General features: G+C 40.6%; 2 protein-coding genes across 7 annotated transcripts in view; one reads left to right on the top strand and one right to left on the bottom strand.

Annotated features, from left to right (window-relative positions):
* The window catches only part of wrn (WRN RecQ like helicase), a 101843-nt gene extending 91149 nt beyond the window's left edge, over window positions 1–10694 (bottom strand). For 3 of the 6 annotated variants that reach the window (XM_048595412.1, XM_048595422.1, XM_048595381.1), the window contains exons 1-5: window positions 10253–10368; window positions 4759–4868; window positions 3501–3616; window positions 2686–2831; window positions 1899–2047 (exon numbers count right to left, since the gene is read on the bottom strand). In XM_048595412.1, the coding sequence (XP_048451369.1) occupies window positions 1899–2047; window positions 2686–2831; window positions 3501–3616; window positions 4759–4833 (486 nt within the window). In that variant the 5' untranslated portion in view covers window positions 4834–4868; window positions 10253–10368. Of the gene's footprint in view, window positions 1–1898; window positions 2048–2685; window positions 2832–3500; window positions 3617–4758; window positions 4872–10252; window positions 10369–10397; window positions 10488–10675 lie in introns of those variants that run through there. The other 3 variants (XM_048595404.1, XM_048595397.1, XM_048595390.1) reach the window with 3 other exon arrangements.
* A 349-nt stretch (window positions 10695–11043) lies between these two features.
* Window positions 11044–18494, top strand: LOC109929149 (transcriptional activator protein Pur-beta-like). Its single transcript, XM_048595430.1, has one exon. It carries the CDS (start codon window positions 11072–11074, stop codon window positions 12212–12214), a length of 1143 nt encoding a protein of 380 aa, XP_048451387.1. The 5' UTR covers window positions 11044–11071; the 3' UTR covers window positions 12215–18494.
* Window positions 18495–26536: the final 8042 nt, after the last annotated feature.

Here is a 26536-nt window from a genome sequence, read left to right on the forward strand (position 1 = left end):
GACATCAAACGATATCATGGTCTCTTCGTCCTCTATTTTTATGTCTTTGATGGAGTTGAGGAATTCTTGAGCTGAGTGGATGGAGTGGGGTGATTTGTTGACTAGGTGCTAGAGTCTTCTTTGTAGTTCTCTGGTTAATCTGTGTGATGGAGTGCCTGGTAGGGAGACTATGGGTCTGAGGGGGACTTCTGGTTTGTGCACTTTAGGGAGGCCATAGAATCAGGTTGTGTTGGTTCCTTCGGGTTTCATTCTTAAGAAGTCCGTTTTGTTGATCTGTCCTGTTTGTTTAAGTCTTTGTAGCGTGTATAGGATTTTGTTGCCTAGTTGTGGTGTCGGGTCAGTTTGTACTGGTCGGTATGTGTTCCTGGAAGCATGGCACTCCATGAAGCATGCTATTAATAAACACATTGAACTCGACCCCATATACATTCCACTACGGAGGAAACCCGGAAGTGAGGCAATCCATCGCAACAGACCCCAGAGTTTAAAAACCAGGCGGGAAAACACACCAACGCTTCATCAGAGGCTGCACTGAGGATGTTACCAAGCACAGTAACGAAACGTCTGCAGAACAAGAAGCCAGCTCGGCGAGCCAACCAACCTCAACACCCACAACCCGAGCTACAGATCTACTCCAAAACCTTAAAAATTGGTTTCCTTGTCTGTCTGCCTATATAAAACAGACACTAGACTTCAAACATATTGCACTGGCTTTAATACACTTCTGGATGTCATGAAGACATGCAAGGCATGAGATATGACATTTTTTGTGAATAAATGTTTGTTGTTGTGCCACCTTTGTAACTAAGAGGAAGCATTTATTTTCCACTAAAAGGAAGCATTTTAGCTGACTTCACCACAGTAATAAAATCTGGCAGGAATTGGAATCAGTGAGGTCAAAGGAAACGAAGCTTAAAAACAGTGTTACTTTAGAAGAATCATCACTTTATAAAGGGATATGAGCATTGGAATAAAGCAAACTTTGTTTTCGCCGGCACATTATGAACTGGCAGTCTCAATTACCACAAAGTTTACTGTATTATTCTATCCAATTATAATAGTTTTAGAATATATTTATCTCAATGTAGATATACTTGTGTTCAACTGAATGGCCATACAAAATATCAATTGATTTAATATCGAATCAATTTCTCCCCAAATACTGCAATTTACCACGATGTCTGAGTAGTCAGTTGAGGGTGCAAGTGAGAAGGTTCTCTGCTGCTAAGTTTTATTTAAGGCAAAGTTGCATCCTTATTTAAGTGATTTGTGCTATAAATAAAGTAAAACAATGATGGGTATACCCCCTACATTACATTTCTGTTACTTAGTCCCATAGGCGGTGCCGGTTAGTGAAAATTTTGCTGTACTTGAATAGGTCACATTAGAATGTACATGAAGTGCCTTTTTTTGATCTGGAGCTGTTACTGTTACTGTTACAAGTACTGAGCTGGATGAACACAGCAGGCCAGGCAGCAGAGGAGCAGGAAAGCGGACGTTTCAGGTCTGGACCCTTCTTTAGAAATGGGGGAGGGGAAGGGGATTCCCCGTCTCTCTATTTATTTCAGAGTCCCCTTCCCCGCCCCCATTTCTGAAGAAGGGTCCAGACCTGAAACGTCAGCTTTCCTGCTCCTCTGATGCTGCCTGGCCTGCTGTGTTCATCCAGCTCTACACCTTGTTATCTCAGATTCTCCAGCATCGGCAGTTCCTACTATCTCACTGTTACAAGTACCACTGGTTTCTACAGTAAAATCCAAATTCTTAAAATACATTCCTTAAAAGACATCTGCCTGGCTCACAATTCATTTAGTGAATCATCCCTGCACTCAGAAGATCCCAAATCTTGAGTCAGTGTCATTTTAGCCCACAGTAAGATGCATAAATTAATAATATTTTACCTTTTGATTAGCCATGTCGGTTAATTCCACAAAACCTCTGAGTTTAATGTCACAGTCTCTCATTAGCTTCCAATGGTCTCCATCAATTCCAACACCAACCTTTTTAATTGCTTCATCTTCTAGCAACCTTTTCAGTCCACTTGGAAATCCTAAAACCAAACTTATGTCATCAATACAGACAACTCATTTGGTAAATGACAAAGAACTGCCTAGAATCCACAAGGATTTTTCAAGGGTTCTGGTCATTCAATATCTTTCAAGAATAAAATCTTTTTTGGAAGTTCCATTCTGCAGACAGAGTCAACAAGAGAAATGAACTAGAACTATCACTACTGATGTCAAAAGTGTCCCTATTATTACCAAGAATGAGACCTCATAACCAATTATGCATTGCTTTTATCCATCTCCAAAAAAAAAGGCCCAATGTATTTCACAAACGTGAGGTTAGCTGCAGGTGACACCACTGCTACATGTTGGAGAAGAGTAAAACCTTGCACCCTCTCAGTGAGATCTAACAGATTATTTTCCCACCCTATCTTGAGGTACACACGTTATTCTCTCACCGTGTTTAAACTTGGTGAACAATGCCACACATTAGTGAAATTAGCAGCCATGGAGAGAGAAAGAGTTAGCATTTCAAATGAAGGACTTTTCATCAGAACGAGAAAAGGGAAAAATATGATACAATGTTACTTTTGTGCAACTAAAAGGCTGCCACACCCTCCCACTTGCATTCATGACAGGGAGGGGGAAAAAATGAAGGAATAAAAATACATCAGACTCTAACCTGACATGGAAGAGATATGGAACAAGTAGCACTTTTTCTCAGAAGCACACAGCTGAATAAGTGCAACTTTTCCAACCTTGCCCTTTATATATGTTGGAGGCCACTCTATATCAAATCCAATGGCTGATTCCTTTGCAACAGAAGACCTAAAATAAACAAATGTGCAAAATTTTAAAAACGCTGACATTTATATTCTGTAAATATTAAACATGCAAAATTTTAAAAATCTAGAAAGTGAGAAACTCATCCATTGGACCTAATCTTTGAAAATATAAACTGTTAGAACGTATAACCAACATTCATATATAGGTATTTCCTTTTTTATCACCAATTCTGACAGTGCACAAAATTACAATTATTAACATCCAGGACTGCTTCTTATTGATACAAGAAATAGTTTTTTTTTGGTGATGGGACAGAATGAAGGAGCAAGTTGCACAATTATTTCTGACACACACACTTGTTATTTATCCCTCTTCTGGTCACACACTCAATGCTCACAACTAAGAGGACCAAAAAGAAACTTGATCCCAGACCTGCACCAGTGTGACACTAGCTAACAACTGAAACAATAATTACAGTAGTCACACGATAGCTGCACCCAAGATATTGTTTTAATTTCAATGAGGAAATGTCACATTTTGACTGATATCACTAGGTCATGAGATCGAGTAGCTCCTGGTTAGCCAAACCTTGGATCATCTCCTAGTTGTTAAGTACCAATCGTTGTGTTTCATTCAAACTAATATGCAAGAAACATAGGATTATTCAGCTTAGACATATGAAAAAATATTGATCACTTTCAGAAATCTTACCTTAAATCTTCTGATAGGAAAGAACAGTCATTTGCTTCGTAACTGCATACAATGGACCCAGGAAACTCCAAGAAGGGAAGTTTGTCCTCCAGAGCATTTTTCTTTATACAAGAAACCTTGAACACAAGAAAAGGATTTATTTCCCCCTTCTGTTTTTAAATGGACACCTACTTGTCATGGCCTCCAACAAAACCATACCCAGCAGTGTGGAGATATCCCCTCTCACAGAGCAAGCTTTTTACTACAGTTGCCTATTGAGCTGCTGTAACTGGCTTGTAAATTGCCAAAAGGAGAGACTCCAAGTTGTTTTCACACTGCAAGGTCAGTTAACTCTAGCCCATTTTCTTCACTCAAACAGCACCTCGTATAAAGAGCAGTAACAAATGCCTAGGGAAAAAGGTGTCTGCTTCTTCCATTAGAAGAGGAGAAATTCATGGTTGTGAAGCAATTTGGCCCAGTATAGACTCCAAACTTTATAGTGCAGTTGCTAGGGAATTAGCCAAAAACTGTGGGCAGTTGCATAAATAGTTCTCTTCCAGTCGCACTAAATTTCTGCCCTTGTGTACTAGAACATGATTCTTTGCAAGTCACTCAATGGTGAGATAAAGCTGTACAGTTCAGAAGAAAGTCAATTAGATGTGGGAGAGGATGTAAATGAACATAGCAAGGGGTGGAAAGACAGATGACTAAAGCAGACACGAGCAGGGAAAATGTGGTCAAGGTTTACAATAATAGGATGATGGAATAGGAACAGGATAAGATAATAAAAATGAACTAGGAAGAAACATTAATCATTTTTGCTTAGTTCAGCAATGATTTCAAAAAGGAAATTGTATTGGCATAGTTGTGTAAACTTGCATGACTATCAGAATAGTGCTGGGAAAACAAGACTGACTAATCATTCTACAGAGCCAAAATGGAGTTAATGGCTTCAGCAGTCTCCTCTACCATAATGCAACAAGTCATTAGAATCATTGAATCTCTACAGTGTGGAAGCCCATCGAGTTCACATTGCCCCTCCAAACACCATCCCACCCAGACCCACCTCCCTACCCTATCCCTGCATTTCCCATGGCTAATCCACCTAGCCTGCTCATCCCTGGACACTATGGGCAATTTAGCATGGCCAATCCACCTAACCTGCACATCTATTAATATCTGCCCAAACTAAATTCAAAGTGGATAGGTCTTATCTTTCAAACAATGCAGTTGTGCAAAAACAAAAGGGGAAGAAAACTTGTCAATTATTCCTGAACACCTTTTGTTGACTTGCAGCTTCTTTAATTTCTTCTGATGCCATCCATTCTGGTAATTTACGCTCCTGATCAGTCATCTTCTCACCACTTAATGCATCTTTTTCAAGATTTTCTGCTGAGACACAAAAAAAAATTTTTGTTTTCCATCGAAAACAGCAGATCCTAGAAGTAAAAAACTTAGGGAAAGAATCTGGCAAACACATGTAAGTTAAAACACTCATACTGTGATCAGTTTCTACCCTTCAGTGAGCTCAAAAGAATTGATGTCAGATTTCAAGAATATTAAATTTCATGTGCTTGCTTTGTCATGTAATAATGGAGTTGCCATTACAAATTTGGCCACATATTTTCCATTATCTCAAACAGATTTCTTAATTATGTCCCAAAGACAAGTCAATATTCATTTGTACTTATTCCAAACTTCAAAAGATGGTTATTTATGACAGTTACCAGTGCTCAAGACCTAGACATTTAAATGGGTTACTGATGTTGCTCATTGTTAAAGACTTAAATGATAATTTCACCATCCGAGAGCTTTGGTAGGATTATGGCGGATGTGTCGGTGACTGACAAGGGCAACCTTCCCCAAGGAATCTCTGTTGCAAATAGGACCAGAATAATTGAGCTTTGAGCAAGTTGCTGCCTCAGGATTTTCTCTTACATTTTCCATTTCTGGGTGAGCTTCTTCCAGGAGTCAAAGTTGATAGCAAAACACCTTAGAGAGGTCTTTCGTGTGTCTTTATAGCACTCCTTTGAATATCACGAGAGGGCACCCCAGACCCAAGCTCACCACAGATCTGCTCTGAGTGTCAAACACTCCAGCTTAAATGACCAGTTCAACACAGATACGACCACCGCAGTGCGATGTATCTGCTTGGCATGCCAATTCAGTTGAGCACCTCAGTGTCTTGTATTTTCTCCTACCAACTGACTTTCAAAAGTTCCCAAAGTTAGCTCAAAATGAATGTGGTTGAACTTCATGACTCAGGTACACAGTCCAAGTATTGCGTGCGCACAGCAAACTAGGCAGTACCACTGTTCTACAGACTTTTTGTTTGTTAGACAGACTCATGCCTCTTCATTCCCAGACTGATGCTCAATCTTGGCCAAAGGCTACACCTGCTCTGGCAATTCTTGCATATATCCCATCAACATAGAAAAGTCAAAAGAATGTGCAGTGAGATAAGTGAATGGTTGACAAGTTCTGGTCATTGACTGAAATTTCAGGTTCAGGAAAGAATCAGGTTATTACACAATCAACAGAATGAAAACTGAAGTAATGCAAGGCCAAAAGTTATTGCATGCATTAGAAAATAAGTCCAAGCGTGTTGTCAGCGGTTGTTCTTGTGATGATTCTTGTGCTGATCAGAACACTATTTCTTGGTCTTGATTGTGCAGGTGTTTTCACTGGTTTGCAGGAGGAAGAAGATGACTGGTTTACACCTCGAGAAGCCTCTGACTTATTAATTAAAAGTCGCAGCTTACAATAACTGCTGATGGAAAAATGAAACATTTTTCTTCCTGTTTCAAGTGCTTCTTTTTACTGTAAAGAAGAGACAGCTTGAGTTGGTAGTGGTCTGATGGGTTCTCATTACATTGTTCACAGTCCCAAGTTGTTCAGCTACCAGGGAGCCAATCACAGTCGTTAACAGGCAGAAGGCCTCAGTCATCGACGAGTCACGAGTCTAGACAAACCAGCTGCTTGTTGCTTAGTAATTCTCCATTTGTAAACCCTCAGCTCCAGCTCATCTGAAAACTACACGTCAACTACTAAAATAGAACAAAGAACTGCTGATGCTGGAAATCTGAAACAAATATAGAAATTGCTTGAGAAACTCAGCCGATCTGGCAGCGAATGTGGAGAGAAAGCAGAGTTAACGTTTCAAGTCCAGTGACCCTTCTTCAGGACAATTCTGAAGAAGGGTCACTGGATGCAAGATGTTGCCAAACATGCTGAGTGTGTCCATCCAGTTCTGTTTTTGTTACACATTAACTACTGCTTGACAAGGTGCATAAAAAGCATTAACAATGAACATCATATTATTTGCTTTCGAAAAGTGCTGCAATCCCTCAGCAATCCTTCATTTTTAAAACAGGTCTTTTAATCCAATATCATAAATACACAAAAACTTTTTAAAAAACACGTTATTTTTTACACCACAGTGATGAATTTCAGTGGACAGCCAAATTTTTCCATTACGTACCACAGGACCGAACGACTAACATGAGCAGGCCTTGCTCAGGTCCACAAATGCAGTGCAGAGATCCATGTTCACCCATACAAGCAGAAAGGAACTCCCTAATCTTATTCTTCTCCATTGCCAGCAAAATATTCACCATAATTCTTCTGACTCACTTAGGGTAACATCTTAACCAGGATCTACTGCCAGCCCGTCAGTGCAGTAACATAAAAGGCTGAGAAACCACTGATATGACATTTAGAAAGCTACAGAAATGCCAAATACAGAACATGAATCTCCACAGCATGTTGGTTGAGAATATGAGCATGGGTAGGGAGAAACCTAGTAATGCACATGCATTTACTAAACAATAGGAACACAGCAATTGCTTGACAAGAAAAAAAATAACGCAGTCCATCCAGCTTGCTTTCTACGATCCTGGTAACCACATTATAAAACGATAGGGATGCTGTTATGCAATCTAGGAAAATAATTTCTATCGATAAGCCCAGAACAGTCCCAGACATGAGACAAGGAAAACAGTGTCATGGTCAGCTTCAACAGCCATAAGTCTAAAGTTCCCTTTTCGTCCCAAATATACTATATCCACCGCATGTCACATCTCCAATTACTCAAATACACTGCACTGTATACCAATGTGCTAATTTGTGAAAGAAACCAAATTTGCATTTAAAAAAATTATGCTAATACTTCCACCATCTCCCTGGGGATCCATAAATCATTACACAGTATATATCTTGTACTAATCAAAATAAGTGGCGGTTTTGTGGCAACTAAGAATTTCTGTTGCATGAAATCAGCTCCAGAAGTTGGGCTTGACTGTGCCTTTGGCTTCAATGCATTTCATAAATTAAAATGCCTCTTTATTCAGTCAATAACTTTTCATTCCCCTATATTTAATTGATCAGCTGCACTACATTCTACACAGTGATTATAGTCATTCCTTCCAAGTCACATATACAGTGAACAAAAAGTAGGATGTGGCATGGGTTTTCGGGAAAAGGGTTGATGGAGAAACATTAATTCTGAACTAAGTTTCAATAAAATTACTTTTCTTTCCCCCCTACAAAACCTTCAGTTTCAGGGGATTTATATGTAATCACTTGTCAGGAAGTGCTGTAAATACCTATTGCCCTGATTGCTATTTTGCAAGTTCCTAAAAATCGTATATGTTAAGAACTGGCTCAAACTTCAAAAAAATGCTGCACTGCATATTTATATAATTAAGAAAGTGGCAATTAAAGTCTTTGCTAGATGATAGCGAGTCCCACTCCAGATAGTAACAAGCATAAATCAAGGCTGACATTTTAGCTCTCCACTCTTAAAGGTGGCATTTTCAGATGAAACAGTAACGAAACCTCAACAGTTCAACGTCAAAGATTTCAAGGCACAATTTAAAGAGAAGGGGAATTTATCCTTATGGCCTGGCCAACAGTAGTGCTATAGAGTTATTAACTTTCACCAGAGGATAAAAGACAGGAAACCAGCATAACACATGTCTGAAAAATGGCACTCCTGAGAGTGCAGCACACTCACAGTTTTGCATTGCAATGAAATGACAGCCCGATTAATCTGCTGAATGAAGACTCAGAAGTGAAATTAGAACCCACTGATGAGAGATGAGTGTTAGCATCGATCTGAAAGACAACAGATTTGCTGATCATAGTATTCCTGGTACACAAAAGTTGTTGTTATGTCCAGGAGACTTGGCCAACAGTTTTGCAGTGACCAATTTTACCACTGCCTGCTAGAGCCAGCAAGAAAGAAAAATTTGCACTTATTATATTGCCTTTCACGCCTTCTGGACATCCTAAGATGCTTTACAGCCAGAGCATTATGTTCAAAGCAAGGTGACAAAATAGGAAATAGCATCCAATTTGCATACAGCAAAGTTCTGCACGTAACAGGGATATAATTGTAAACTAATTGGGATTAGTGACTTTAGTGGGGCAATAAAATTTAATTGGACCACATTCACATGAAAGGATATGCAAGGCCTAAAATAAACATCTCTTCAGAACAGCAGCATTTTTAATAGTTTGGTGTTCCATCAGTACTGGATTATGTGTAGAATTCGATTCCATGATTGCGTGACAAGACTACAACCGAACTTATTGTCAGTGTATGGTGACTTGGGGATTTTAGTCACAAAAGAAACAGGAGCAGGAGTAGCTCATTCAGCCCATCCGCCTTGTTCTATCATCTAATTGGATCAGGGTTGATCACAGCCTTCACAGTACTTTCTTGCCAGTGCCTTAATTCCCTTGTCAACCAATAAAATTTCCAACTCAAGCTTGAATATAAGTAAAAACCGAAAGAACTGCAGATGCTGTAAACAAGAGACAAAAATAGAAACTGCTGGAAAAGTTCAGCAGGTCTGGCAGCATCTGCGGAGAGAAATTCTGCAAAATAAAAATCAGAGTTAACATTTCAAGTCAAGTGACCCTTCTTGCAACCAGAACGTTAGTTCTAAGGAAAGGTCACTCAACCTGAAATGATAACCTTGGATGCAAGTAATGGTTCTACCTCTGCTACTCTGTTGTGGAGAATGACGACCCACTAGGAAAAGAAACTCTTCATCTGTTAAATGGGACACCCCTTATTTTTTAAGCTGTGTCCCTTCCTTAAAAGGCTAGATGAGCACTGATATGCCACAGCATAAAAAGTTACAGGCCACGAGTTGGAAAATTGCATCAGAATTAGATAGAGACAGCACTGTGGAGCTGGAGGAACACAGGCCAAGCAGCATCAGAGGAGCAGGAAAGTTGATGTTCGGGTTGGGATCCATTTCTGAAGAAAGGTCCCGACCCGAAACGTCAGCTTTCTTGCTCCTCTGATGCTGCCTGTCTTGCTGTCTTCCTCCAGCTCACACTGTGTTATCTCCGACTCCAGCATCGGCAGTTCTTGCTATCTCAGCATAGATAGATACTTGATACAATACACAATAGGCCGAAGTGCCTTTATCCATGCTGCAAAAGCTACATCGCTCCCACTTCATCTTAGAAATCAGCGGAATGAAAACTCCCTGAGGTGCTTATAACGTAACTACACCTCTCCCAAATCGAAACGTACACAAGTCTTCGAGGTGCAGTCTCACCAATGCGCTGCGCAGTTGTCACAAGATTTTTACCCTCCCTTGCGACAAAGGTCAAACGTGCAGTTTAAATCAATACAGGCGTTGCCCTGCAGAAGGAGTCAAACAGAAAGTGAATTTAACCCTGGGCCGGCTGAGGCCAGCAAACTAGAAGCAAACACAGAATCCATTCCACACACTAAAACGACACCACACAATTACCAGGGTCAAAGAGGAGCGGGAGCTACCCTACACCCTGAGGAGAGTTTACTCCGTCCCTCAGAAGCTCCCACCACAGATCGCCATCGCTCCCTCATCCACCATCTTCCCGCGCTCCACGTGATCGGAACCCGAATCGAACACCCACCACTCGATTGGTGAGGATTCGTCCTCCCTCGCCATTCCAGCGAGGAAGGATGGCAACAAATATTGCGAGAAGTATCGCCGGCACCATCCGCCTTGCGACCGTCTGCAGTAACGTGGAAAAGAATAAAAGCAGAGCGTTTGTTCTTGCTGCTAAATGTCAAACCGGTACTTGGGTCGAGCACTCGGCGGCCGATTAATCGAGTCTACATTTTACTTTACCCCCACAACAACTGCCCCGTGAGGCCCCGCCCCCTGCACCTACAAGCCCCACCCATTTACCTCAGTCACCGCCCCTTATCCTCTGACTCCTGCTCCAGTCTCCTCTCAAATCCCCTCCCACCACAGGGGACGGCCCCATTTTGTCCCAATGGCCCCACCCATTATTCTTTATGCCCTTCCCCCCACCGTCCCCGCCCCCTCACATGCCCCGCCTTTGCCCGTGTCTCCGCCTCCTCCATTCCACGAGGGCCTGCCCTCCCACTCTAAATCCCGCCTCCATCAGACGCCGCCGGTGGCGGCAGCGGCGCGGTTGGTCGTCATGGTGATGTGGGCGTGTCCTTGCTGTCACCTCGCCCAACCACCGCGCGCAGCTGCACGAGTCTGCGCACTCGGGTCTCGCGACCGTTGCTGTTGGAAGGTGGTTGGCTTCAGGCGGGTGGGAGGGGGTCGTCTCTCATGGCGACGACCAGCGAGCGGGACCGGGCCACAGAAGGAACGGACGCCGAAATTCAGCTGTTACCGGCGCTCCCCGCCGTCACTGTACCTCCCGAAGAAGTGGTAGTAGTTGCGGCGGCGGCGGAGGAGGAGGAACAAGGGGATGTTGAGGCGCCCCAACCGGCCAAGGGGAGGGATCCGAGCCTGGCCGTCGGCCCCCCACCGTCTCTACTCGAGACCCAGGAGCTGGCCTCCAAGCGGGTGGACATCCAGAACAAGCGCTTCTATCTGGACGTGAAGCAGAACGCCAAGGGACGCTTCCTGAAGATCGCCGAGGTGGTGGGCTCGGCAGGCCGCAAGAGCCGTCTGACCGTCTCCATGCCGGTAGCGGCCGAGATGCGCGACTACCTGGGAGACTTCATCGAGCACTACGCCCAGCTCGGGCTGACCGGCGGCGGAGCAGGAGGAGGAGGTGGCTTGAGGCGGCGGCGGCGGCAACAGCAGGAGGAAGACGAGGAGGTGGCGGCTGCGGGGGTACAACAGCAGGCGGCGCTGGCCCAGCCCGAGGCCCAGGCCCAGCCGCAGCGGGTGCTGAAGAGCGAGTCCCTGGTGCGGGAGAACCGCAAGTACTACCTGGACCTGAAGGAGAATCAGCGCGGCCGCTTCCTGCGCATCCGTCAGACCGTGAGCCGAGGATCCCCCAGCTGGGGCTACTCGGCCCAAGGCCAGACCATCGCCCTCCCGGCCCAGGGCCTCATTGAGTTCCGGGACGCCCTGGCTCGGCTGATCGAGGATTATGGAGTCGCCCCAACGGCGGCGGCGGCAGCAGTTGGAGGGGGAGGCCTGCTAGACGAGGCTGGGATTCCGGGGTCGCTCGAACTGCCCGAGGGGATCTCGGTGCCGGTCGATAACAAGCGGTTCTTTTTTGACCCGGGCTCCAACCGGTACGGGGTGTTCCTGCGGCTGAGCGAGGTGAAACCCTCTTACCGCCACTCCATCACCGTGCCGTACAAAGCCTGGGCCCGCTTCGGCGACAACTTCCTCCGGTACGCCGAGGAGATGAGGGCGATACAGGAGAGGCGTAGGGACAGGAGGGCCGAGCTAAGCCGAGAGGTCGCCGCTGCCGCCGCAGACGGTGCCCAAGAAGAGGAGGAGGAAGATTGACATCGCTTTCTGACCTACGGAGGCAGAAGGTGCTGGAAAGAGCTCAGCAGGTCTGGCAGCATCTGTGCATCGAGAAGCGGTGTTACCGCTTCGATCCAATTTGTCTGTTTTGGAACTCAGTTCCTTTTAACCCAATGCAAAGCCACCACCCCCCGACTCAGTCATCTCCCATCTTTCTCGATTCCCTCTCCCAGCCCCACCTCCGGTTCTCCACTGTATCTCACCCAATGCCCATTAGCGATTCCTGTGCTCCCCAATTTTCAGTTGGCGTCTCGCAGCTTTTCAGGCTCTGAGACTGAGTAGTCAGGTGCTTGATGACCAGTACTGACATGATTAGCCGAAGGGCCTCCTTTGCTGTAAAACACATTCAGTTGGCATCTTGTAGCCCCACCCCGTCTCCCAAGTTCCCAATTAGTGTCTTGAGGCCTTCCAGCTGCTTGGTTGATATCTCAAAGACCCCAACTCCAATTCTCAGCCAGCATATTCCCTAGCAAATTCTGGCTCCCCCTCTCCCTCTCCCTGCCCCCATCATTTCTCATAAGCTGGATGTACAGGACACAGTTGCATAGCAGTAAGGGTTTGCCCTGCCATTCAAATATTAATCGTCAAACTGTTTCCACTCCAATTTGTCACCTGCTTGCCATATTCCTTGATGCCCTTCGAAATATAAAATCTGTCTCAGCCTTAAATATATCCAATAATGGAGCATGCACAATCCCATCTGGGTAGAAAATTCCAAAGATTCACAACCTTCTGACTGAAAATAGTCTCATCTTAGTTCTAAATTACTGGCTCCTTGTCATGAGACTATGTCCCCCATGATCTAGAATTTGCTGTAAGATATCGTGTCAGTGTCTATCCTGCACATTAATTATCTTGTGTGTTTCAATCTTAAACTCCAGAGAATACAGATTCATTTACTCAGCCTAAAATTATTGACCAATCTCAACCTGTCCTATGGAGAAATCTGATGTACCTTCACTGTCTGACACCCATATCGTTTTCCCCTTCACCACAAATCATCATTTTTAATCCCCATAGATCATTATTGTCTAGCCTTCCAGATCTTCAACTTGCCTCCTTTTATAAATCATCTACCTCACTATCCCAGGTCATCTTCTCATTTTCACCACCCCACTGACCATTTTCTCTAACCCTCCCCAAATTATTGTTTTGTCATCTTGTTGCCTTCATAGACCAGCACCATTTTCCAAACTCCGAATGTCACCGTTATCTTCCCATCTCCCCAAATTATTATTGTCTGGCCGCATTGCCTATTGCTCACCACTTTAACCCAGAAACCATGCCAAATGATTGCATGTACAATGCAGGAAAATTATCTGGCTCCATTTCATTCCACTGGTTCATCCCTTGGAAAAACAAATTGGAGATGGATTTACATGCTCGTTTCAGCTTAAAATGAGCTGGAGCTTGCTGTGCTTCATATTATACTTTAAAACAAAACTCTCCAACCAAGCTTTCAGAATTTTTTAAATTATACAAGCGAGAAGCACTTTTAATATAACATACAGTTGCTTTATCTTTTTGAGTACAAACAGGAATAGACTGGAATCTCAACTGTTTATGGCAAAAGATATGGGCACCTATTCTCAATGAACAATCACAGCTTACCTGCTGTGAGTAAAGTTGAGCAACTTAGTTCATTTGAATAACAGTAATGAGCTGCAGACCCATTCTATCTTTGAAAAAATCCAGCTTTTTAAAAAGCTTTTAAACTATCGAAGCCTTTCTAATTGCCACTTGTGGCAATTTAAAATTCAAGTCTTCTAAAAATTCAAATCAGCACAAAGTGTGATATACATTTGCATGTACTATATATGTGATATTTAGTTCACCAAAAATTGATCAGTACTTTCTAGACTATTCAGTCCTGAATCTACAATATGTACCACATCCAGAGAATATCTATTCTCATCCCCATTAGAAAAGAAAATGGGGTTCCAAGGTAGGCAATAACATGCTAGATAGTTTAGCTTGTCTGATGCACTTTAATCCAGTTATAACCAACATGACGAAGTGCATTATAGATATGTTGTTCCATACTTCTATTGAATAACCATGAGAAATAAATTACAGACCAGTGTGCCATAGGATTATCTCCAAACAAGAAAGAACTGTCCAATCTGAATTGTAAGAATGTGTAAAATTATTCCTTTTTATCGGACGTAGTTTGAGGGGACAGAAAAAAACGTAGTTACAGGATCTGACAGGTAAAATAACTGTGACAAATGTTCAATAGCCTATAATTTTTTTTGCACTTTTGAAGAATCAAATTTGGATGCTGCTGTACTCTCCCTGTATAAACTGGGGACAACCATTCTATAAAGTTTTGTTATGCACAAAGGCAGACCAGTGCAGTGCCTGTTACTTATCTAAACAAAATGGCAAACTTGCAATCATTTCACTTGGCTGCTAAACATAATCTTTAACTATAAATATCAGCAATTATTACGACATGGGTAGAATAGCTGTACTGCAGTTACTTTTATAATGATGTAAACAGTGGATATGCCTGCAGTACTGGGTTCAAGGCAGTAAATCCTCTGCTTCATCAGAAAGGTATAGAACTTTTGATAATATTAATGGCATTACTGGGGATTTTTCAGATTTGTGGATGTACCTGTGTTATGACTATGGTACTCCCACACAGGTTATTCTGTAGTATTATGACAGCTTTTTGCACTGTGACCTATTATCAACAGCACATGATGTAATTTTATAACATCGGTTGAAGTTATCTATTTTGTGTATTTGCCAAGCTGCATTACTGTGTACTATAAAACTAAATGCACTGCAAGGCATTAGCAACAGTTTCAATAACATGCAGAAAAGACCTGGAGATATTTGGAAAATAATTACCTCTAACTAGCAGAGCTGACAAATCACCTGCAACTTAGCCCTCATTTTACTGTTGAAGTCCTTCATCCCTTGCGTTTTAAACTTTGCATGAGACAATCATGAAGCTATCCAAGCATTTCACCATGACTATTGTAAATGTGTAAATTCATTCAGTGACAATCAATGTCATTTTGTTATAGCTTAGTTATACCCTGCCTGTTACATTATCTCTCTCTCCTACAAAGAAAGTTTGTATTTTGCAGGTAATATTATCCTTTAGCTCCTGATAAAGTTGCAAGTAAACTGATGTTAGGAAGTTATACATTTATTTATTGATGCAAGTTGCAGGGAGGATAAAGGAGGGAAGTGTTTCAAAAGGCAGATTCATAAAACTGTGTAATCAGTTTACATTTTTAAAAAAAAACTGCCTGCCTTCTAAAAGGGCATGTGTAGTATGTTTCAGTACTCATGCATATCTATTTATGTCAAGCTTGAGATCAATCTCTTCTAATTTTGTGATGTAATGGTTTATAATCCACAGTAATGCTGCAGTACAGCCCTCCTTGAAATTAAAAGGTGCTACTCTTAACCTGTTTGCATCATGGAGAATGTATTGCACATGGGCACTGTGCAGTTGATGCTTACTTGTGCCTTCAGTCATGTGCAAATTTGTGATACAATCAAAATCAGAGCAGATAAGCTATCTAAATTAAAAAGGATAAAGTTTTTTTAGTGTGCTAGGTTTGTAGAAATACAGCCCACATGAAATTTCCATACACTGAAGGTTATTGTGAATGATTGCAGTACAATCATAAATGAGGACTAGAAATGTGTATAAATTAAGCATTTTTACATATTCTATGGTATAGAATTTGCTAAACGTCATTAGCAATAGATCTTATGAAGGTAAGTCCTTTCTTTACAAATCCGTTTTCACTGAACTGACTCCTAATTTAGTTAAGTAAATTAGCTGTAGAACAATGGTCATAATTCTGTGGTTGTGATGGTACGACCCAATTATCAGTCTATTCACCTGTACTACCAACTGTATAAAGATGTTCTATTTATGGCTATTCAGTAGCATTTAAGATTTATATGCTTCGTTATTTTTCTTCCACAACTGTTCAACTTCCTGTTTACTGAGATATTGTACAAGTAGGCTTCCAAGCATCACCAATCTTGAAGCTAAAACGTTGTAACCATTAAAAGCTATAGTAGCTACATTTATTTACTTTGATTTTCTTGCAATTTTTGCCTTGATATTCTGTTTCAGCTTTAGGGTTGTAAATGACTTTTTAATGACGTTCTCAATTTAGTAAATTAGCTACCTTTGTGGGGAAAGGTTTTATGGATCCAGGTATTTTGCTCCTCCTAAGTTGGACTAAAACACTGAATGATATCGATCAGGCCAATTCATTCATCTGCATTCAAGAATCTCGGTAGTAACTAAGTCACATAGGAGATTGGAACACATTCAGTTCTCTGACCTGGGTCTGAAGGTATCTCAGATGAGTGAAAATGGAAAATCTCGCATCCTTAAAGATTTGACATTAAATTTACATCATTTTGACTGTGCATTGACCACAAATTGTCAATTTCCCTTTGTGTGGAAGATAGAGAAATGTATGGTTTTGTAATATTTCTGCAGTCAGTTAAGGGACACTGTTGATTTAAAAGAAATGTTGAAGCAGAGCTCTGCATCAAATCTGTACAATAGCCGAGACGAGAGTAGTTAATGCTGATGCTAGGTGACAGAATTGCAAGGATTTATAGTCCGGGTCTTCATATAAACACCCTTGATTTGCTGACTCACTTCTGTCCCAAAATATATTACGGGTAGAATCTGGTAATAGTCCAGCATGGTATCACTAGTTTTGATCGCACCACATACAACACTTTGAAAATTAACTCAATTTGTGTAGCATTTATTGCTATTGGCTTTCTAAATTTTCTGCAATGTTGTGTTTTTTATTTGAAACTTATTAAATCTATGTTCTTAATTGATACCATGCTGACATCATTCCAGATGGTGGCATGTCGATGTTTTGCAGTGCGCATTAAATTATCATTTGGGTCAAATGTCTATTGTGTATTGGCAAATTACTATTGCTGTGAATGTTGAATACAATTATCTACTGTACTGACTGCTTGTATCCTTATCCTGTTGACTTTATTTTTAGAACAGATCCACAGTTGAGATGTTTGCATGTTTTGAATCTGAAGTATTAAGTTTAGTGCACTAGGCAGATGTTAAACGATTTTTAAGAATTCTATAGACAACTTAAGCAGAAGTTGCAAACAGTGTGTGTGGTCAATCAACTGTTGAGAAAAGTGCAATAGGATTTGTAAGCATTCTACGACTTAAACAGTCAAGTTTTGCTTTGCTTTTTGTGCTGGTTTATCTTTGTCTTGCAAGATGTTAATCCATTTGCTCGATTTACTAGATTGTAGCTAATTATACCCAATTTGGGATGTATATGTTTTGAGGACAAAATAAGTTAATCTCCATGCATGCTTCTATGTAATATGTAGACATATTAGATCAAAATTACATAATCAAAACTCGAGCACCATTTAAGAATGAGAAGGTAGTTCAGTAGTAAAGGTACCTGCTATCTTCAAAAAGAAGGTTTAGAACATAGTGCAAATATCTAAATAGCTCAGAAGTTGATCTTGTATAAATATAGTATATGAGCAAGGCCACTGAGGACTCTACTAATTCTGTAAGTGCTCCATCTTTGTTTAGACTTCAAAAATCTTTGACAATATCAGTAGTATGCAGTTAAAGGAGATGTAAACAATACTAAACGAAAGCTGCCTATCAAAAGATTGAATCTTCAGACAGATTTTAGAATTGTAAGTTGTATGAATACATATTTCAGCATAGTCAAATTTTATGGAGCATGATGATTCCTGTGCTGTTGGTATAATGGTGAAAGCAGGTGTTTGGGATTAACGTTAAAATAATTTAAAATGGAGATTTCATCCTAGAGTTAATCAAAATTTGAATCCTGGAGACATTTTGCTTCATCTTGCTGGATTTTTTTTTTTGTTGCATCTTACAGTTGGGCCAGATACGTTGAGTAGAATAACTGAGAAAGTAGAAGCAAAATGCTGCGGATGGTGGGGAATCTACAATAACAGTACAGTGCTGCAGAAACTCAACAGTTCTGGCAGCATTTGTGGAGAGAATCAGTTGATGTTTAGAGTTCAATATGGGCTCTTCAAAACTGTTGTCTAGAAAAGTGGTGCATTTAATGCTGTTCGCGTGGAGGGGAGGAAGAGGAGCAAGTGGAATGGATGGTGAAGATGCTCCAGAGCAAAAGGCAAAGGAAGTGCTAATGATGATAGTATGACGTAGAGGTGCCGGCGTTGGACTAGGGTGGACAAGGTCAGAAATCGCACAGCACCAGGTTATAGTCCAACAGGTTTATTTGAAAACAAGCTTTCAGAGTCTTACTCCTTCAAGTGTTAGAGAGATGGGTAGTATCAGACACAAAAATTTCTAAGTAAAAGATCAAAGGGTCATACCACTGATGAGGACGTATTAAAGAAACCCAAGATGCTGTTAAATCTTTAATCAGTTGGAAGGTTTTGAACAAAAACAGGTTTTTAGAAGAAGCACACAATTTATAGACCTGCACATCTGCCAATGTGGTATACTGCATCCGCTGTACCCGGCGTGGCTTCCTCTACATCGGGGAAACCAAGCGGAGACTCAGGGACCGCTTTGCAGAACACCTACGCTCAGTTCGCAACAAACAACTGCACCTCCCAGTCGCGAACCATTTCAACTCCCCCTCCCATTCCTCAGACGACATGTCCATCCTGGGCCTCCTGCAGTGCCACAACGATGCCACCCGAAGGTTGCAGGAACAGCAACTCATATTCCGCTTGGGAACCCTGCAGCCCAATGGTATCAATGTGGATTTCACAAGTTTCAAAATCTCCCCTCCCCCCACCACATCCCAAAACCAGTCCAGCTTGTCCCTGCCTCCCTAACCTGTTCTTCCTCCCACCTATCCCCTCCTCCCACCTCAAGCCGCACCTCCATCTCCTACCGACCAACCTCATCCCGCCCCCTTGACCTGTCCGTCCTCTCTGGACTGACCTATCCCCTTCCTAACTCCCTACCTACACTCACCTTTCCTGCCCCATCCCCACCTCTTCGACCTGTTTGTTTCCTCTCCACCTATCCTCTCCTCTATCCCTCTTCTATCCGCCTCCCACTCTCTCCCTATTTATTTCAGAACCCCCTTCCCCTCCCGCTTTTCTGATGAAGGGTCTAGGCCCGAAACGTCAGCCTCTCTGCTCCTATGATGCTGCTTGGCCTGCTGTGTTCATCCAGCCCTGCACCTTGTTGTCTCGGATTCTCCAGCATCTGCAGTTCCTACTATCTCTGACACAATTTATAGACTCCAGTCAATGTAGCTTTTTATAAATTCCTGCTTTAGAAATAAAACCAGACTGACTCCAAACCAAAACACACAGATCCTAAATGAGGTCTCACATCTAACATGCGTTGTCTGACTTAAAATGTCACCTCTTCTTGAAACTGATAAAACCTTTAGTTTTCTCAGGACTGTGACTTAAAAGGAATTTGGGAATTTATAAATACATATTAATCCATTAAAACCTTTGATCTTTTAATTATAAATTTTTGTGTCTTATACTCCCCCCACCCCCACCCCCCCCCCACAAAACACCTGAAGAAGGAGTAAGACTCCGAAAGTTTGTGTTTTCAAATACACCTGTAGGACTACAACCTGGTGTTGTGTGATTTCTGACCTAATGATAGGCTCCTCACCTGTATCTCATATCTGCTATGTTAAGAGCAGAATATAGGTCCTCCGTACCCAGAGCAAGCCATGCAAACAAGACAATGTGGCATGGGTACGAATCTAAATTAGAGAACATGGCCTGAAGTTGTTGAATTTAAATCCTGAGTGCCCTATCAACCCTATAATCTATTTGTTTGTACACAAACACATGCACGCACACATACCCATATACCCTATCTTTTTATGCATAAGTTTTCTCTTAGTAGAGTTGAAGTACTTTCTGCTGTTAACACCTATTCTGCATCTACGTCCCTCCTCCCCTAAATTAACACACACTGCCTTTTGCTGTCTCACCATCTGCTCCACTTATTCCTCTACCTCTGCCAGCAGCGTAAAACTGTCATTTTTTTTAAAAAAGATATGCAGCACAGCATTTTGCCTAATTGCAAGTATTTAAAGAATACTACTTAATCATGGATCATATTAACTGACAGTGTGGAATGCAAACAAATTATTGCATGTACATCCCCATTTTGACAATTCATACTACTGCAGATAGTGGAAACATGAAGTAGAAACAAAAGACTGAAAATATTCAGCAGGTTACACCGCATTTGTTAAGAGCAAAATAGGGTTCAGATTGTGACTTGTCATCTGAACTGTTGTTAATGGAATTCATCAGTATTTAACCCATTTACTGTAAGAGTAGCTGTCCCAAACATTTGTCGTAGTACCCAGTAAACGAGTGTTTTAATACGAATTGTAGGTTTTCGCTTGATATACCAGATTTGTTAAGTTAAATTTTGGCCTAAAAATGCTACTTTTTCTTTGTAAATTCTTTCATAGTTTTGTCAATTTCCTAAAACTGGTATATGTTGTTTTAGCTAGTCTGGAGGTTTAGAAGCTACACAATTTCACAAGATTATTTTCATCCCTGTTAATTGTGTGGTCAATTTGTCGTACAGTTCATGAATGAGAATGCAGGTGGTATAGTTGAATGTGCACACTTAAATGTCTTGTTTAACCTTTTTAACAGCTTAATTTTCTTCCTTCTAATCATTTTTAATCAACCTATACAAACATGTTATGACAAAACTTTGGGGCACGTAGGACTTGAATCTGGACCTTTTGGCCCTGAGGTAGAGACATTACCACTGCATCATGAGCCCCAAAGAGTTGATCAACTGAACATTGATGCAGCCAAATGACCTTGTCTTTTTTTAAACTTTACTGTCTTCTAAACAGGCTGAATCAATGTACAGTCTTGTGTATTTTAAAGTGAAGTTGGAGATGTACCTGATGATCACCACTTTGAAGGCATTCGAAAGAAACCCATTGTTTGTAATGCAAAAATGTGATATGACATAAATATAAATTAGTTTCTTTTCCTAGGTTATCAATAAGTGTCCCTTTACTGAAATCAGTTAGAACTTTTAAAATTTCTATTTCATTTTTCAGGTGTTGCCTGAACATTTTAGGGTGGGAGAGGAAGGTGCAGAAAGAAAATAAGTTGTGGCTTTCTGTAAGTCCTTGTGTGAAATAACAGGAAAATGATACTGCAGTTTGAGTTTATTGTAATTTGATTCCAGTGAAAAGCATGGAGAGAGGCTGTAAAAATCACTTGTTACTGGAAATTGCTAATGAGTTTGGAAATTAGTAGAAAATGGTCAGTGACTGACCGTTGTTCATAGATCATAATAGTTCTAGTATTTCCCTACTCTTCAAAAATTGAAAGTTTTTTGTTTTACCACTTTAAATTATATCCAAATCCACCATGCTATCAGTTGAAATGCTGAGTCTTCACACATTTAATTCAGTATTTGTATAACTAGTGAATAGAAATGGACCATTGCTTTAAATTGTTATTTGTTTGTATATTAAACTACACAACATAGTTGCAAGAAGTTATTGCAAAAATGTCAAAATTTAAAACATATATTTGTGTGCTCCCATTAAATTGCTGCTAGCATTATATGTAATTAAATACTGTAATCCGTGAGGATCAGTTAATAAATAGATCTTGTACTTCACAATAATATGATCAGCTATAAGCCATTAACATTTATATCAGGAAATCCGTATACTTCCTTTTAACATATAGAACTATGCCACAAGAATTCACTTTTTAAAAGCAAAATAAAGGTTATTATCTATAAAAGAATAGAACAAAGTAAATGTGATTACATTAACACTACAGTTTATAACGTGCACTCTGGTTTACTTACATCCCCAAGAATTTTCGTATGAATCACCTCAACTGTAAAATAATTCACTTGTGTGGGTGCCAAATACATGAAAGTCCTCTGGAAAATTCTCCTCAGAACCAGCAATTTTCAGATGTAAAAGTTTTTAATTTACCACCTCTTGACTATGGATCCCTTGCTCTGGGTACTTTTCAGTGCTTCCATGCTAATTTAGTTACTTAAATTCTTTTGTCTACTGTAGATCCTTCCACTAGCTTCAATCTTTAAGATTCTGACAATATTCAAACACATCAACAATCCACTTGGTCAGTGAATAAATTTAGTTTTTACTCTGCTTACAGGTGCAGATCTAATGTAATGTTATTTACTTAGTTTATCTACACTGAACTCTGAACCTCATCTGGTCCAAATTACAACTAAAACCTTTTTTCAGCAAATTACTCAAATTGAAACCAGGAAACCTTTTTAAGCTTCACCCAGTTCCATGATGACACAGCCTGTTCTGGTTAGTTTTCAAAGACATTTAATCCAATTGCTCGTTTACAAATCTTCCTTTTGATTTTATGAAATAAATGTGCTTTTCAACCTTTTCACATTTGCTGAATGTTCTTAAACTAATTTAACACTAATTCCCAAAACAAAGACATTACTTTGGACTACCGTTGCTCTTGCAAGTTTTGTAACCATCACATCTCCAGCTCTTTAAGTGTGTCAACTTTATACTTTATACATGTACTTTTTCTGTTCTGACTTTATTAAGCAAGTATGGGTCACCTTCTGAACTGACATCTTTTCAGGGGTGCTAGCAATATGAAAAATCCAGTACAGGGATCTCTGGTTTACATACAGGGTATCCCATACAGAGGTTTAATTCTAAAGATCCGACATACAAACATTTGCTGTACTTATTAACACTTTATATTGCCTTGCCTTGCGTTACAATGTGCATGCAATCGACTTGTGAATGGACTCGAGAACAGAACTTGTTTGCAGCCTGAGGACTGTCTGTATTCTAGTTAACTTGTCTTTCTAGCTGTAAACCTTTTAAATACAGTGCAGTCCAAACTTGCTTTAGTTACACTTATCCTTTTTATTGCAGTTAACTTTTCATTCCTAAAACTACAAGCTATATCTAAATCTAAAAGGTATGTTCTAAATCACAGCAACTTTGATATTTAACATTCAAATGTGCTTGTCTCTTGGTATATTTTTAATCAAGCACATGGCAAGTGTTGACCTGAGAAAGCTGAGTATTCTGTAATTTTCATGAGTGGAGCAGAATTACCACATCACTGTATGCTGAGGCCCGTTTCCTCTTCTCATCCTGCCTGCCTTCTCAAAACTGTTAGTTATGTTTTAGAGTTTTCTGATTAATCTGTGTTCCTAATAAACTGCAGTCAATTCGGGTTCAATCTGAAAATGTTGACAGTTTAAAAAAAGCTGTAGAGATTGATAATTTCTGGTTTTGCAGAAAATTTAAGCAGAATTTAGTTTCAATTGGCATTTGAAATGTTGGTACACTATTTCCAGTTTGTCAAGGATCCAGTGTTTACCAGCTTGGCTTTGTAATTATCTGCTGTTATGGTTTCATTAGCTAGGTATTTTGTTTTCTAGATGGTAAGGATATAAAAGCATGTGGAAATGGTGTGGGAAATTGACATTGGTGTAGAAGATTGGCCTTGATCTTGTAGAATGGTAGAGCACATAGGCTGAGTGGCATACTGCTCCTATTTCATGTATCCCTTCTATCTTGACTTGCTTGGCTGGACTGACTAACATCAGTCGCAATTTTTAATGGTAAATATTATTTCTGTAGATTTTCTGAACATTCTCCCTTCAGTATTAAGAATTATTGTCTTGTGACGTTTTTCTGCTGGGTCACATTCATGTATATACACACATTTATATGACAGTCTGGAATCAGATACAGTTCAAAACTAGGTAAAGATAGGAGATTTCTTTCCCTGAAGGGTGTCAGTGTACCAGATGAGTTTTTAAACATTGATCAATGATAGCTTCATAGTTCGCATTACTAAAAGTAGCTCTCAATTCCAAGTTAATTAATTGAATTTAAATTCTAACAATTGCCATGATAGGATATTATTTTTTGTCGCTAGAGGATATCCTAGACCTCTGGATTACTGATCCAATGAAGTTTCCAATATGCCATGGCCCATAAATAAATTTGACTTCTGTGTGACAATGATCTGGAAAGCAGTCTAAATTTAGCTTCAGTGCAATAAAGAATGCTAATGATTAAGAATTAATGTTGAATTTCCAGAAAAATATTTTGTACCACTGACAATGATTACTTGCGTTATTCTTTAACCAAAATAATAGTTTAGTAGAACTAGAGCTACTTTTGTGATGAGTTTTATTCTGAAGGAGAAAACCACAGTTTCAATATAGAATATTCAGTTAACCAGAATTTTCTAAAAGATAAAATTTTATTTTCAATTTAAATTTGGTTCAAAGTATTGTTTTCTTTCTCCCCATTTCTGTTATCTCCTTTCTTTGCAATTGGCTACAGCTATTTTAGAGATTTTGCTGATCTTTCGAACTAAAATCTCACTCAAGTTAATAAAGTCATCTCGTGGATTCTGCCATAAATAACACTGTATAAGAATAGAATTAACAGAAAAGTTTCTAAAAAACCAACACAATATTTGAATACAAAGAACATAGAGCTCTACAGCACAAGAACGGGCCCCTCGGCCCATGATATTGTGCTGAACACGACGCCAAATGAATCTAATCCCTTCTGTCTGCATTTCTTCCATATGCCTCCATTCCTTGCATGTTCATCTGACGATCTGAAAGTTCCTTAAATCCCCTTATCGAATCTGCCAGTACCACCATCCCAGCAGTGCGTTTCAGACTCCTACCAGTGTCTGTGTTTTCTAAAAAAAATAAAACACACTACTTGCCCCTCATGTCTCCTTTGAACTTTTGCCCCCCCACCCCCACCTCACCTCCCTAACCTTAAATGTATGCCCATCTAGTATTAGACCTTTCAACGCTGGGGGGGAGAAAAGATTCTGTCAACCCTATCCATGCATCTCATAATTTTATAGATTTCTATCAAGTCTCCCCTCCGCCTCCACCGCTCAAGAGAAAACAGCTGAGTTTTTCTAGGAGATAGCAAGAACTACAGATGCTGGAGTCAGAGATAACAGAGCATTGAGCTGGAGGAACACGGCAAATCAGGCAGCATCAGAGAAGCAGGAAAGTCCCGAAACGTCAACTTTCCTGCTCTTCTGATGCTGCCCGGCCTGCTGTGTTCCTCCAGCTCCACGCTGTTTTATCCGGGTTTTTCTAGCTTCTCCTTACGGCTCCAACCCTCTAATCCAGGCAGCATCCCAGTAAACCCCTTCTGCACCTTCTCCGAAGCCTCCACATCCTTCCTGTAATGTGATGACCAGAATTGAATACAATACTCTAAGTGTGGCCTAACCAAAGTCTTATAAAGCTGCAACTTGATATCCTGACTCTTGTACTCAATTCCCTGACCAGTAAAGGCAAGCATGCCATACGCCTTTTCTGAAGAAGGGTCCAGGCCCGAAACGTCAGCCTTCCTGCTCCTCTGATGCTTGGCCTGCTGTGTTCATCCAGCTCTACACCTTGTTATCTCATGCCATACGCCTTCTTTACCACCCTATCTACTTGCGTGGCTACTTTCAGGGAGCTATGCACTTGAATCCCAAGATCCTTCTGTACATCAGTGCTGTTCAAAATCCTGCCATTAATTGTATACTTTTCCTTATCACTTGATCTCCCAAAATGCAACACCTCACACTTACCCAGATTAAACTCCATTTGCCATTTCTCTGCCCATATCTGCAACTGATCTATATTCCACTGTATCCTTTGACAACCTTCTACACTATCCACAACTCTTCCGATCTTTGTATTGTCTGCAAACTTACTAACTCACCTATATATATTTTCATCCAAGTCATTTGTACAAATCACAAACAACAGAGGTCCCAGTACAGATCCCTGCAAAACACCGCTAGTCATGGACCTCCAGCCTGAAAAACACCCTTTCACCACTACCCTCTGTCTCCTTTGGGCAAGCCAAATCTGAATCCACATGACCATGTCACCGTGGATCCCATGCATCTTAATCTTCTGGATGAGCCAGCCATGAGGGAGCTGGTTGAAAGCCTCACTAAAATCCATGCAAACAACATCCACTGCTCTACGATTACCTTCGTCACCACTTCAAAATTCAATCAAGTTAGTAAGACATGACCTGCCCTGCGCACAGCCATACTGACTGTCTCTAATTAAGAATAATGTATCAAATTTGAATAGTTACAATAACATAAAATAATAAAACTTTTTAAATACGTTTTTCTCTTGTCACTAAGTCATAAGTCTTTTGACTAGGTTAAAGTCATTTGTTTAAGCTTAAATGCTAAAGGAAGCTATTCTCGAGTCCATTATTTACAACCTAGTCTTAAAATTTGTACTAT

Source organism: Rhincodon typus, chromosome 1 (genome assembly GCF_021869965.1).
Source record: "Rhincodon typus isolate 14 chromosome 1, sRhiTyp1.1, whole genome shotgun sequence".
In the NCBI taxonomy this organism is placed as follows: Eukaryota; Metazoa; Chordata; class Chondrichthyes; order Orectolobiformes; family Rhincodontidae; genus Rhincodon; species Rhincodon typus.